This window comes from Aedes aegypti, chromosome 2 (assembly GCF_002204515.2).
Source record: "Aedes aegypti strain LVP_AGWG chromosome 2, AaegL5.0 Primary Assembly, whole genome shotgun sequence".
NCBI classification, from domain to species: Eukaryota; Metazoa; Arthropoda; class Insecta; order Diptera; family Culicidae; genus Aedes; species Aedes aegypti.
Window position 1 is genome coordinate 298,060,626 of NC_035108.1, and position 15,628 is coordinate 298,076,253.

The 15,628-nt window shown below is 38.9% G+C and overlaps 1 protein-coding gene across 1 annotated transcript in view; it reads right to left on the bottom strand.

The window, feature by feature from the left end:
- LOC5571676 (sialin) overlaps positions 1–14,888 on the bottom strand; it is a 28,174-nt gene extending 13,286 nt beyond the window's left edge. Inside the window, exons 1-4 of the mRNA XM_001653713.2 lie at positions 14,735–14,888; positions 13,840–14,669; positions 12,721–13,135; positions 12,621–12,661 (exon numbers count right to left, since the gene is read on the bottom strand). Of these exons, the coding sequence (XP_001653763.1) occupies positions 12,621–12,661; positions 12,721–13,135; positions 13,840–14,669; positions 14,735–14,768 (1,320 nt within the window). The 5' untranslated portion in view covers positions 14,769–14,888. The remainder of the gene's footprint in view (positions 1–12,620; positions 12,662–12,720; positions 13,136–13,839; positions 14,670–14,734) is intronic.
- Positions 14,889–15,628: the final 740 nt, after the last annotated feature.

Below are 15,628 nucleotides of genomic sequence, written 5' to 3' on the forward strand. Positions count from 1 at the left end.
ACACTCATTTCTGAGTTGACGACCAGAGATGTATGTGCTGTCACAATTGATGTTTCTGTTGGTGACCTCAACAGGAAATACGTCTACTGTTCGGTATATTTACCACATGATGAACCATCCCCAACGGATGACTTCAAACGAGTTGTCGTACACTGCGTAACAAAAGGCCTTCCGCTGATTGTGGGCAGTGATGCCAATGCTCATCACATCATCTGGGGCAGCTCGGATATCAATTTGAGAGGCTCCAGTCTGATGGAATACTTAAGTAGGACAGACCTTGGATTACTTAACATAGGCAATCGCCCAACCTTCATGGTTTCTAATAGAGAAGAAGTGTTAGACATAACGCTCTGCTCGAATAGAATCAGTCACGAGTTGACGAATTGGCATGTATCAGATGAGGAATCATTATCTGATCATCGCTACATCTTCTTTGAACATTCAAATGTAACTGCGCAGACTTTGCGTTTTAGGAATCCCCGGTCAACAAACTGGGAACTCTATATTGAATTGGTTGCGACCAAATTTCATGGATATTCTCCGTCCATTGAAAATCCAAGTGATCTGGATGATGCCGTTGATACTACAACATCCTACATTATGGAAGCTTTTGAAAAAGCATGTCCTCTGCGGTCTGTAAAGACTACAAGAGGGACCCCATGGTGGAATTCCGATCTGACTAGACTCAGGAAACAATGTAGAAGGAGTTGGAACAGACGCCGTTCAGCTGGATCAGAGTCGTTCAAGTCGGCTCGCAAGGCTTACAAGAAGGCTCTTCGATCTGCTGAACGATCCGGCTGGAAAAAACCTTTGTACAAATGTTTCCAGTTTGAGTGAAGTCAGTCGGCTGAACAAAATCCTTGCAAAATCTAAGGATTCTCAAGTGAACGAAATTCGCTTACCTAATGGTGATTTTACTTCTTCCGATGAAGAAGTTTTAGAATGTTTATTCAATACACACTTCCCCGGATGTGTGGACATAGCATCTACGGATGAACCAAATGTCTTTTCATGTAGTTACGATTCTCTGGCCTCGGCTCGCAGTATCGTAACTACTGAATCGATTCAATGGGCACTTAATAGTTTTGCTCCTTTCAAATCTCCAGGAGCGGATGGGATTTATCCTGTTCTGCTCCAAAAGGGATTTGAGTTTATCAAACATGTTTTGAAAAAGCTACTTGTAAGCAGTTTTGCTACCGGGTACATTCCCAAATCCTGGCGTGATATTACTGTAAAGTTTATCCCAAAAGGAGGACGTGCGTCGTATGAGGAAGCGAAGAGTTTTAGACCAATCAGTCTGACCTTTTTTCTTCTGAAATGTCTGGAACGCATTATCGATCATCACATCCGTGATGTTTATTTGACAAACATGCCTCTTCATGTGAATCAACATGCTTACCAATCTGGAAAGTCCACTGTGACTCTTTTACACAAAGTTGTATACGATATCGAGAAAGCATTCGCTCAGAAGCAATCCTGCTTGGGTGTTTTCTTGGATATTGAGGGTGCCTTTGATAACGTGTCTTTCGATGCCATATTGGAAGCCGCACGAAACCATGGGCTACCTACAATGATTACCCATTGGATTCATCAAATGCTCAAAAACCGACATCTCTTCTCGACATTGCGTCAAGCAGCGATTCTAAAATTGAGTGTTTGCGGATGCCCCCAAGGGGGAGTCTTATCACCACTTTTGTGGAATCTCGTAGCAGATACGCTATTGAGGCAACTCAATAATTGCGGTTTTCCAACTTATGGATTTGCCGACGACTATCTAGCTCTGATAGTTGGAATGTGCATAAGCACCCTATTCGACCTGATGCAAAGTGCTCTTCAGGTAGTCGAGAGTTGGTGTCGCCAATATGGCCTTTCGGTTAACCCGAATAAAACATCTATTGTTCTTTTTACGGAAAGACAAAACCGCGATGGAATTCGATTTTTACGTCTTTTTGGCACTGAGATTAATGTGACTGATTAAGTAAAGTATGTCGGAGTCATTCTAGATTCCAAACTTTCATGGACACCTCACATTGATTTCAGAGTCAAAAAAGCTTGCATGGCCTTCGGTCAATGCCGGCGAACCTTTGGTAAAAATTGGGGCCTCAAACCCAAATATATCAAATGGATTTACACAACAGTTGTTCGACCAATATTGGCATATGGATGTCTTGTGTGGTGGCAAAAGGGCGAAGTGAGAACAATCCAATCAAAATTGGGCCATCTCCAAAGGATGTGCTTGATGGCGATGTCTGGTGCGTTCTCTACAACTCCCAAAGCAGCGCTTTAGGCCATTTTTGACGTTGCGCCACTACACATATATCTTAAACAAGAAGCACTTTCTTGCTCTTACCGTTTATGGGTACTGGATCTACTGGAGAAAAATCCAGTAAATCGTAGATCTACACACATTTCGTTGTTTCCACTTTTAGTGAATTGGGACAAAATTGTCCTTGCTCCAAGTGATCTCACAATTGCTTGTAACTTTCCTTACAGGACATTTACTACACAATTCCCTTCACGGGAAGAGTGGACGTCTGGCTATTTGGAAAGAAGTATATCAAACAATATAGTATGTTACACTGATGGCTCCCTTCTTGAAGGTAGAGCTGGTGCAGGAGTATATTCTCGTGAGCTAAGGCTGAATCAGTTTTACTCACTCGGTAGAAACTGCACCGTTTTTCAGGCGGAAATATTTGCTCTTATGTGTGGAGTGCAATCAGCACTTCAACAACGCGTAATGGGTAATGTCATATAATTCTGTTCAGATAGTCAGGCTGCTATAAAAGCTCTCGCTTCGGCCAACTCAAGGTCGAAGCTTGTTATCGCATGTCAAACTCAAATTGAGGAACTGAATTCAGTCAACTCTGTAAACCTTGTATGGGTACCAGGCCATTCTTCCATCGCTGGAAATGAATTGGCTGATGAGCTAGCTCGCGATGGAGCATCGCATGACTTCATTGGCCCTGAGCCGGCTATTCCAATTTCGAAGTGCTGGGTGAAGCTTCAGATAAACTCTTGGGCGGCAACTCAGCACAAGCAATATTGGAATAGTTTGGAGTCATGTCGTCAAACAAAATTGTACATTACTGAGCCATCTCCAAGGGTGGCAAAGTATTTAACAAATCTGTCAAAGCAGAATTGCAGTCTCTTGGTCAGAGCGTTGACAGGCCACTGCCGACTCAACTATCACATGGCAAATATTCAGCGTGTTGACTCATTTGTGTGTGATAGTTGTGACTCCGATTATGGAACTTCGTATCACCTGATATGTAACTGTCCAGTTTTTTCGCAAATGCGATTCCAATTACTTGGTAAACACTTATTAAGTGAAACTGAATTCAGAAGCCTGAATCTTCAGGACATTTTGTTATTCTTAACCCGCTGTGGTAATGAGCTATAGGCTCTCTACGCTTATGCGTTTTGCAGTGCCCTTTTTAGGGCGCTGTTCGAACCCATTGTGGTATGGAGCTACATGCTCTCATTTCGCTTATGCGATTTTCCCTCTTCAAGGGACCCCACTCCTATTTCCTCCCATTTTTCCCTTCCCTTTCCTCTCCCATCGGGTAGATGATGAAATAGGCTCAAATATGGCGATGGCACAAATCTCCCAACTGGTGGGGAACGTGCCTTTGGGCCGGCCTTCTGATACCTGATACCTGCCCCGCTTAGCGAGGTAACTGCGTCCATTGGCTCATTCTAAAACTTTCTTCCAAGGTTTTCACAATTTGGAAATTATTCGATTAGTTTCATGCACACACTAGCAAATATGTTGCCAAAACGTGATTGTGTTGTTGGATTTAAAAAATATTGGCAATTGAAAATTTTATTGAACAATTTGTTTGAACTATCGTTATTTTCGTTCCCACTTGCCCCGTGGTACCTTATCCAAACTTTTTTGCAATCGACTACAAATGATACGCAGGCTTCGTCCTTTGGTGGAGAGGCCTGTGTCATCCGCAAACAAGGATTTTTGACATCTCTGAGGTAACTCAGGTAAGTCAGATGTGAAAATATTGTATAATATTGGTCCCAAAATGCTGCCTTGAAGAACACCAGCTCTTACAGGAAGTCTTTCAGACCTGGAGTTCTGATAATTAACCTGAAGTGTACGATTTGACAGATAACTTTGAATTATTCTAACAAAGTATGTTGGAAAATTAAAGTTTTTTTAATTTTACGATCAAACCTTCATGCCAAACACTGTTGAATGCTTTTTCTATGTCTAGAAGAGCAAGACCAGTAGAATAGCCTTCAGATTTGCTGGAACGAATCAAATTTGTTACACGTAAAAGTTGATGAGTGGTCGAATGTCCATGGCGGAATCCGAACTGTTCATTGGCAAAAATTGAATTTTCGTTGATGTGGGCCATCATTCTGTTCAAAATGACCTTTTCAAAAAGTTTACTGATGAAGGAAAGCGAACTGATTGGACGATAGCTAGAAGCTTCTGCAAGATTTTTGTCTGGTTTTGAAATTGGAACAACCTTAGCATTTTTCCATTTGTCAGGAAAATATGCTAATTGAAAACATTTGTTAAATACAGTCACCCCACGCAGTTGAATCACCCACAATTTATGAATCAGCTGACTTCAAAAGACAAAATTATTATCAAACTTGTCACAAAACATCACAGAATTATTTTTACTGATAAGAAACTATGTGTAAAAATAATTCTGTGATGTTTTGTGACAAGTTTGATAATAATTTTGTCTTTTGAAATCAGCTGATTCATAAATTGTGGGTGATTCAACTGCGTGGGGTCACTGTATATCAACTAAAAATGATAAGCTATTTTTTGGAAGTTTCTTGATGAGGATGTAGAAAATTCCATCATCGCCAGGAGCTTTCACATTTTTGAATTTTTCAATAATAGTTCTCACTTCTTCCAAATCAGTCTCACAGGCATTTTCAAAAACGTTCTCTTGATTGAAAATATTTTTGAAGTCCTGAGTAACTTGATTGTCAATTGGACTAGTAAGTCCTAAATTAAAATTGTGCGCAATTTCAAACTGCATAGTAAGTTTTTGAGCTTTTTCGCAATTAGTTAGTAATAATTTGTATTCCTCTCTTAATGCCGGTTTTGGCTTCTGAGGTTTTTCAAAGATTTTAGATAATTTCCAAAAGGGCTTAAAGCCAGGGTCCAATTGAGAAAGCTTATTTTCAAAATTTTTGTTTCTTAATTGTGCAAAACGTTTCTTGATTTCTTTCTGCAAATCCTGCCATATAATTTTCATAGCAGGATCGCGAGTGCGTTGAAATTGCCTTCTCCTCACGTTTTTAAGACGGATCAAGAGTTTAAGATCATCGTCTATAATCACGGATTTAAATTTTATATACATTTTGGAATTGCAATGCTCCTTGCTTCAATAATGGAATTTGTTAAAGTTTCAAGAGCATTGTCAATATCAAGATTTGTTCGTAAAGAAATGTTAACATCAAGATTAGAGTCAATATATGTTTCATATATATTCCAGTCAGCTCGTAAATAATTGAAAGTGGAGCTGATAGAATTGAGAATCGCTTAATGGGATATTTGAAATGTAACATAGACATGATCAGAATCAAAATCAGCATGAGTAACTAATTGGCTACAAAGATGACTAGAGTCGGCTAAGACCAAGTCAATCGTAGATGGATTTCTAGAAGAGGAAAAATATGTAGGGCTATCAGGGTATTGAATTGAGAAATATCCTGAAGAGCACACATCAAATAAAATTGGAATTACTTTGCGAATTATTCCATGACCGATATTTGGCATTAAAGTCACCAATGACAAAAAAATTCATATTGCGAGTCAGTTTGGAGTAGACCTGTGCGCCGCCGCGCCACGCCGCCGCCGCCGATTTATTTTACGTCTCGCCGACGCCGATTGACGTATCGGCGGCGCGTCATACGCCGGTCAGCGTCCCGCCGCTGAATTTGTATTTTCACGCCGATAAATATTTTAGCTCGAAAAATTCAATAGTATTTGAAAAATGGCCCAGGAAAAATTAAGACTTTACTTTAGGAATTTTTACAGGATATCGTAGATATAATGCGTCAAGAGATTTCTTCAAGAAGGAATTATAATACGGATAGCATCGAGAATCAGAAATTATAAACTTTCTTTATAAGTTTCACCAGGAATTCCTCCAAGAACATCTCCAAGGAACGTATTTCATGAAATTAATTTTTATTGGTTCTTCCAGTGACTTCTTCATAAATTGCTTCAAAAATATGTCTTACAGGTTCTATCAGGAATTCTTAGATTCCTTCTACCGTGTATTCTTCGAAGAACTCATCGTAGGATTGCTTCATATATTTCTGGAATACTTGAATTTTTTATTCGGATCTTATCAAGGATCAAGGATTATTTTTTATATTTTTTCATGAATGCTTTTAAAATCGTTCCAAAAAATATTCATGGAATTTGTCCATGCATTTCACAGAAAATATCTAAGAATACTTCTAAAAACTTTCCAAAACTTTGTTTAGATGTATCTTTATTAATTTCTGCACGGAACTAACCAAAAATGCATGCATTTAACTCCTAGGTATTTCTGAAGATTGCTCCATACGTGCCTCTAGTGATACATCTAGAAATCAGTAAAAGGAATACTCAAAGGATCTCTTCAGTGATTCTGCCAAAAGTTTTCCATTACTATTTTTTTCTCAAGAAATTCCTCCAAGTATGACTTGAATAAAGGATTATTCAATTTCTTCAAATAATTTTTGTGGAAAAAGGGCACCTCTTGGAATCTTCAGAAAACTGAAGAAATTCAGAAAGAAAGTTTTCTTCATTGAGTTTTTACAAGTATTCTAACAAATAATTCTTAAGCGATTTCTACAAATCAAATGTTCAAGCATTCGTTAATAGATATCTCCTCAAATTCTATCTATAATTCCTTCCTCACCATTAGAGTGTCCATCCCGGGACATCCCGGGACAAAAAATTCCGGGATTTGAGAAATTTCAGGATTTTCTTTATTTTCTTTCTTTCATGATGTTTTTCTGTTTTATTGAATAAAGTTTGAGCAAGAGAAAAAAATCATGGTTTTGCAGAAAAATTTGATGGTTTTCGTAAAATTTTACATTCATCTCGGGAAACCCGGGATTCCCGGGATGACAAAATTTATATCCCGGGAATCCCGGGTTTCCCGAGATGAATATAAAATTTTACGAAAACCATCAAATTTTACTGCAAAACAATGTTTTTTTTCTCTTGCTCAAACTTTATTCGATAAAACAGAAAAACATTATGAAAGAAAGAAAATAAGTAGAAAATATAAAAAGTAATTTAGCCTTTTCACATGTGTAAAAATATTTGTGTTGGTCTAGTTGCAAAACTCTATTAGTGCGTTTTTTACATCATGAGCAGTTTTCATAAGGTTAGACTGAGAAATTTAATAAGAAAATTAGCCTGAATTCCTAATCTTCTATCTATATAAATAAAAACTAAGTGGTGTTTGTATGTCACGAAATGGGTTGAGAACTGGCCAACCGATTTACGTGATTCCTCCGCAGTTGCGTTTCTCAAGGGTTGCGACGTGAATCTGTGGAATAATAATTGCGAAAAACTCACCGGAAAAGTTGGAAAAACGAGAACATAAATTTGACGTTTTGTGTAGGGATTGACCATTGCCTACTCTAAAGCCTACTTAGCAGTACGAACTATGCCGGGACAACTAGTTGTCAATAAATTATGACTTAAATGTTTGTCATACAAAATTGAGAAATCATGGTCCAATCAGGATGGTGTTTTAGAAGAAAAAGAAGCTATTAAGTATAGAGCGGAATGGTTGCGAACAACACGTGAAATGTGTTATTTTTCATCATATATGAAAGAGGTTTTTTGATGAACCACTTGCACACTAAGTAAAATTCAAGTTAATCAAATTACTCTTGTGAATGTTGCAAATTCATTGAATTGGTAGTAAAAAACTCATCAGAGAGTAAAAACATTCATGGTGGTAAGCTCCATCAAAGTTAATACGCGATTGGCGAATAAACTTCGATGGAGCTTACCACCATCAATGACGTACAAATTTACAGCAAGGTATTTCCAGATCGTTTCCGGTATTGGTGCCGCCTTTTAATATTGGTCAATTTGGTACTAAAATACATCATCAAAATGCAATGTCAAAATTCATATTTACATTTTCAAATTTATTTCTGAACGCTACAGAAACGATAATATTTATTATAAATAGGCAACAAGGCCGTATAAAATAAAAAGTTTTAGAATTAACGTAATCTAGGGTAACATTGATCAGTTTTTGGAAATTTCTTGAAAAAATCATTTGAAAATGAAAATCTTCTTCTTCTTTCTGGTGTTACGTCCCCACTGGGACAGAGCCTGCTTCTCAGCTTAGTGTTCTTATGAGCTCTTCCACAGTTATTAACTGAGAGCTAACTATGCCAATGACCATTTTTGCATGTGTATATCGTGTGGCAGGTACGAAGATACTCTATGGCCTGGGAAGTCGAGAAAATTTCCAACTCGAAAGATCCTCGACCGGTGGGATTCGAACCCACGACCCTCAGCTTGGTCTTGCTGATTAGCTGCGCGTTTACCGCTACGGCTATGGGGGCCCCGAAAATGTCGCATGTTTTATATTTTTAAAACCAGTACTGGTTTGCGTCGCTCGTGACTACATATTGCATTTTGTTTTCTGCCAAAGATTCTTTCTGAATTTTTTGTAATAGATATATTCCAGCGTCACTTCAGGAATTCCTCATTTAATTCCCCTATGCGTTTTTCGAAGGATATTTCAACAGATTTCTTTAATTTCTCAGGGATTCCTTAGATGACTTCTGCACAAGTTCTTTCTTGGAAGTCTTTGGGTGATTTCTCCATATATACGGTCTTGAGTTTTTCGGGTTTTCTTGAATTAATTCGGGGATTCTTCTTCTTGGCATTAACGTCCCCACTGGGACAAAGCCGGCTACTCAGTTTAGTGCTCTTATGAGCACTTCCACAGTTATTAACTGAGAGCATTCTTTGCCTTATTCGCCATTTTCGCATTCGTATATCGTATGGCAGGTACGATGATACACTATGCCCAGGGAAGTCAAGGAAATTTCCATTACGAAAAGATCCTGGACCGACCGGGAATCAAACCAGAACACCTTCAACATGACTTTGCTTTGTAGCCGCGTGCTCTAACAACTCGGCTAAGGGATACCGTGTGGATTTTGTTTTTAAACATTCGTTTTCTTGTACCATTAGGGATTCCTAAAAAAATCAAATTGCCAATTACCCAATCCCTATGAAACCTCTCAAGTAAATAATTCATGGGTTCCTTAGAAGATTCCTCCTCATATTCCAGCAATAATTTCTCCAGGTTCTTCCATGTATCTTTTCAGAAAATATTTCTAGACTTTATCGCAGTTTTTCTCCTAAGGTTCATGCAAGAGTTTCCCAAACTAATATTCCTTCTCCGACAGATAATCGCCCAGACTAATCTTCAGGCGTCCTCCCAGAATCAAAAAAAAAAATATGACAGGAATTTTATCAACAACTTCTCCGAGTATTCTTTCAGTAATGGTTTTGAGATTATCTTAGGAAATCCATATGAATTTCATCAGAGATTGTTACAGATAAACAAATGCAGAGCAACAATTATAATTGCTGTATTATTTGAAGAACACTATAACTGTAATAGTTATACAGTTATAAATAGCTCACAAATATGGATCAATGTTGATGAAATGCATAAATATTCATCATTTATTTTGAGGACTGGGCAAGATACATAAATACTTACTCATTTATTTTTGTCTGAAATAACGTTAAAAAAAATGTTAGCTTAAAACCCATACAGCTTTGCAATCAGTTATAATAGAATTTGATACATTTTTCCCGTCAAAGAAAATAAAATTTCGAAATTGTAATTTTGTATGTTTAGCTTTTACCATCTAGTTCGTTCCCTACCGTGTGAGCACGCTGTTACTAGGTTGTAATAAATTATTAGTTGAACCAAAAACATTCGTTTCTTGTTCCCATTATCCGGCCCAGTAAAGTAAATACAACGTAGGAGAAGACATCCTGGCCGCTCTAAACTGTGATTCATGACTGGCACTATGAATGAATCAAAGATATGGCGATTCTTAAAGAAACGCAAAATATAATGCAAACTCTAAAAAAATCATGTAAAATTCTTTTACAAAATCCTTTACAAAATTTGCACAATATAAAATTATTCATTCAGCAGCTCTGCTTATAGAATATTGAGTATTAAGGTTTGGTAATGTATCTTTTTTATATAAATTTATAGTTGAATATAGCCGAAGATTCATTATAAAGAAATCATGAATGCCACCTTTGATTTCTTACTAAAATGTCCAAACCTTTTTAATAAACTATTTCATAAAGAAATGGAAATCTGGTTTTCATAGTTTTTTGTTGTTCGACCCATATGAAAATTGTTTTGTTCAATTTTCCCCACGCCGATGTACGCCGCCGCCGCCGCCGCCGAAAATGGTCAACGGCGTGACGCCGATGACGCCGCCGCCGCCGGTGCAAAAATGCCCTGACGCCGCCGCTGATCGAAAATATTTCGGCGCACAGGTCTAGTTTGGAGCAGTTTAATTTGCTGCCTAGAGCATTGAAAAAGCGAATAGGTAGCTATGAAATTTATTTATCAAACTGTGTTTTAACAGAAAAATCTTAAGTTTCAAAAACTGTTGTTTCAAATGACGAAAAAAGTAGATGTTTTTTACGCCTATGAATGATGATTGCCACACCCCCACATGCCTCATCAAGTCCATCATTACGGTAAACAAAAAAGTTTGGATCTCCTTTGAGTTTGGATCCAGGTTTCAAATTTGTTTTAGTAATAACCGCTATATGTATGTTATTAGCTGTTAGAAAATTAAACAGCTCGTCCTCTTTACCATTCAAAGAACGATCATTCCAATTTAAAATATTTAAGGCCGTACGGGACGTCATCATAATCACCCTATCCATTTGAAGAAGCAAATCTTAAGAACCTCTCCATACATCGATGTGAAAAATGAATCACTATGATTCTATATATGTAGTGCACAACCCAATAAATTGACAGCTTCATCGGTTCACTAAAACTCGAGATTTGCTTCCACAAAATTTTGATGATAATTGTTAGAGTGAGACAAAAGATAGGGAAAATAGCACGGTCTCCCGTGTCACCTTAAATTATTATTTGTTGGATCCATTAGAAAAACGTAATCCAATAAGAATTTGATTAGTAAATTTTACACCAACTTGGACTTCTTCAGTCATAGTGGTGGTTTTGAACATTGCATCAAACATTCGATTCAATGGTTCAGTTAGAAAAATAAAATCAGAGGCAAACATATTACTTGAACTAGGTACATTATCTGATGATTTTCCGTTAGGATTTTCAATACACGAAGAAGTGGTAGGGTTTTTTTTTTTCAATTTGATTTGAAACAATTAGAACGGTTACTTGAAGTATGAATAGGGGAGGAGTTCAAATTACCGGTTACGAAATCGGTATAGGATTTTCCTTAGGTAGATCCATTTGAAATTAAAAGATTCGAACGGCTACCCTACGAATTGAAATTAGTTAATGAATGAGCATGTTTATAATCTTCCTGATGGGTATCACTCATAATCAAGCGATTGTTAATTGAAAAATGAGCATTGTTCGATACTCTTCCAAGGTATACCGTTAAAGTAACGGACATTACCGTTCATCTGCCTGGCACGAGCCTCAACGAGTCGTCTACGCGAAGGGCAAGCCCAAAAGTTAGACTTGTGGTCACCCCCGCAATTTGCGCATACAAACTTTTTGGTATCTTCTTTCACAGGACAGACGTCCTTGGCGTGAGAAGAACCTCCGCAAATCATGCATTTAGCATACATGCAGCAATGTTTTGTGCCGTGACCCCACTTTTGAAACCGAAGGCACTGAGCGAGGTTCTGGAAATTTCCTCCTGGTTTATGAAATAGTTCCCATGTTACACGGACATCGAATATAGGTCTTGCTTTTTCTAAAGCTTTAATATTATCTAGGTCTGTTTTGTTAAAGTGAACTAAATAATATTCTTGAGAAAGCCCTTTTCGAACAATGCCAGATTGGGTTCTCTTTTTCATAATGATTACTTGGACTGGGGAAAATCCAAGTAGATCATTTATTCCATTTTTGATCTCTTCAGGTTACTTATAGTCACTTGAGAGACCTTTCAAGACGATTTTGAACAAACGTTCAGTTTTTTCGTCAGAAGAAGAAGAAGTTCGCGATCTTTGAGAGTCGCGACAGTCTCTTTTCTTTGCGATTTGGAAGGAGACCTTGATTCCTCTAATAGGGTTCAAGATCTCCTGCATAAATCCCCCAAATTTGGAATAACTGACCACGATAAGCGACACTCTGTGTTTCCTCACTTGAATCAGCATGAGCGAAAAATTTGTCTAAAGTCACGAACTGATTGCTCATTTCGATGCAAAACAATAACCATTTCACCCTTGGAAGAAACCAAGCATTCCGGAGAAATGTCCTTTCTTCCATTCTTGTCACGTTTTGTGACAGTTTTAAAACCCACTTTTTTTGTTAGTAGTACCATTTTACGCAAACAAAAGTTATGTAATTGGAGGTTTCAGTGTAGGACATTCGCGAAATTCTGTAAATAATACTTACATTTGGTGTCATCAATCCAACCGTATAAGGGACAATGATTCCTTGAAGAACACATAATTAATCAGAGGTTCACCTCATATTAACCAACCCACAAACTCACCCGTAATCGCACCAAGCCCATTCACTATCGCCATCAGAAATCCAGCATAGTTCGGACTCAGATCGTTGACGTTGACCTTAATTCCCGGATAGAATCCTCCCATCAGTGTCACCGACAGAGCAAAATATGCAATCACAAGAGCTTTGTTACATCCGGCGTAAGATGCCGCAAGAAGCAGCACAGCCGGTGGAAGTGACCCAATCGTGGTCCATATCTTGCGAGCAACGGTTTGAGATGTGCACTTTTTCCTGATCTGCACATCGCAGATCCACCCCGTCAGAACCGAGAATATCCACATCGATAGGAAAGGAAAGAAGCTGATTAGTCCGTTGTCCTTCACTGAGAGTCCCAGGATGCTTTTCATGTACTTGGGTAAGTCGGTTGCCACCAGATAGAAGCCCCAGTCGTGACCAACCTACGAAAAAGTTTTAATTAGAAAAATGGGATTTGAATTTTTTTTACAGTCAAATCTTCATAACTACAGTCTCCACATCTCGATGTTCTACATGTCGGTATCGGAGCCTTCCTTAGCCGAGTGGTTAGCGTCCGCGGCTACAAAGCAAAGCCATGCTGAAGGTGTCTGGGTTCGATTCCTGGAAGGTCCAGGATCTTTTCGTAATGGAAATTTCTTTGACTTCCCTGGGCATAGAGTATAGTCGTACCTGCCACACGATATACGAATGTGAAAAAATGGCAACTTTGGCATAGTTAGCTCTCAGTTAATAACTGTGGAAGTGCTCATAAGAACTGAGATGCAGGCTCTGTCCCAGTGGGGACGTAATGGCAAGAAGAAGAAGAAGAAGATGTCGATATCACTCCCCCCCCCACTGTCGATGATTTATTCGGTCCTTTCATTCTGCATACATTTTCACTCTCAATAATATTCAGTTAGAGCCGGAGAGATATCATATCGAATTATGGAACAAAAAATCAGTGTAACTACGTTTCAATGGACCATTTAAGTGGTAATGAAAATTAAACTTTACTATGGTTCTCTAACTCGATATCAAGTTATAAAATATCAAATTAGGGAGAGGTCACTATATATCATTTCAATATAGAATATCGAGTTGTAGAGAGTCGACTGTAATTTGAAAACACTTAGAATTAGCTTCATACCTGACCAGCCACCAACGCCCAAAATGGCAGACTACCGCAAATCTGCTTCCACGGAATCGGACCCATATCCTTTCGCTTCTTAGCATCTTTGAACCTCTCCATCAGCGATTGCTTCTCCTTATCCGTGATAAAAGGATGGTGCTCCGGACTGTCAAACCCTAAAAATTCCCAGATAACGTACCAAACAACTGCCAAACCACCCCAAACGTAAAACACCAATCTCCAGCTGTGAAGTTCCGCGATGATGTATCCCGTTCCTATTCCGCCGAACAATGATCCAATTTGTCCTCCACTGAATATGAACGAACCGAGCATTCCACGCTGCTGCGGAGGAATCCACTGGGCAATGATGGCGCTCAACACCGGAAACGTGGCTCCCTCTCCGAAACCTTCGATAGCTCGAGCCACGATCAAAGCTGGTGCTCCCCCCAAATCTACTGCCAAAGGAGTTAACAGTGTCAGAATTGCCGTGATCAGGACGCTCAAGCCCAGCAATGTCCTCGGATACTTATCGGCGATGAAGGCACTGCCAAAGTGCGCCACCACGTAGCCCCAGAAGAACGAGGACAGAATGATGCCCTGAGTGTGCTCGTCCCAATCGAACAGGTCATCATCGTCCAGTCGGGTAATTTGACGAATTATCTTGAACACCCCGCAAGGACTTCGCACAATCTCTTCAATTGTGCCATTGGCGTTTGTTTCATTCTTGGGACTTGGACCGGTCGTCATTTCCGTAATGGCCAGGTTCAAACTTACCCGCATCGTGTATTGGTTCACAATCGAGAAGAAGGCCAGGATGGCCGTTAGGTGCTGCTGGGAGATGCAACATACTGGAACGAGGGTCTAAATTAGTATCGGCTTATGAAAGTTAATGAATAATTAAGAAACTATTCACCTGTCTGGCAACATGTTTTTAATTTTGGGTACATTATGAGATCCTTGAGTGACGTATATCATGGCACACTACTAAGTGAGCCGTGAATTGTACTGCACAGCTGAGAGAGACTCGCGAAGAGGAAAAATATCAACGTCATATGCAGCCCAGATTCCCCTCTCACGAAACGTCAAATGCAGCCCACCGTTTTTATGGCTGAAAAAGTTAAAAGTATTGTGTTCAAAGTAAACTGTTATTAAAAACCTCAGTCGGCGGAGCAGTTTTTTCCAAAGTTGCTGATAAATCTAAGCAGAAGATTAATTATTTCTAATGTCTGCTACGTTTGCTGGCATGAAATTTCACTCATATGGCTATTTATGATTCGATGTGATGCAAACTTAATCATTTTTTGCTGAGAGGTTCATGTGAGGATTTGAACAGCATGCGCATAATTGGTATGCACAAAGTGGAATAAGAAAAAACTCAGCAATCACAGAAAAAGAAGACCGTCTTCGCGAGTCTCGTCTCAGCTGCACAGTAGACCTATTCATATAGGGAAAGTGTACCAGTTATGGCCATAGTGGTTCCCTAATTGGCCATATGAGACATTTTGCTTACTTTCACATTTAAAATCTTTTTGAATGCTTTAACATCAAGTTTTATCTTAAATCTAACTGCTACAACACACAGCCCTGTCGTCGTAAAATTTAAGCTTCTTAGTCGTCCCTTTTTGAGGGGGCGTTGCTATAGCCCAGAGGGCGCTTCTTGTTGTTGTTGTTGTTTGAGAGGGACTTTAACCCGAAAGTCATTCGTCCCTTTAAAGAGGGCGCTTCTATTCACAGGCGCTTATGATGTCGTCTCATAAGAAATATCACAAATATTTTAATATATAGGGATGAACTGTGATGGAGGTTA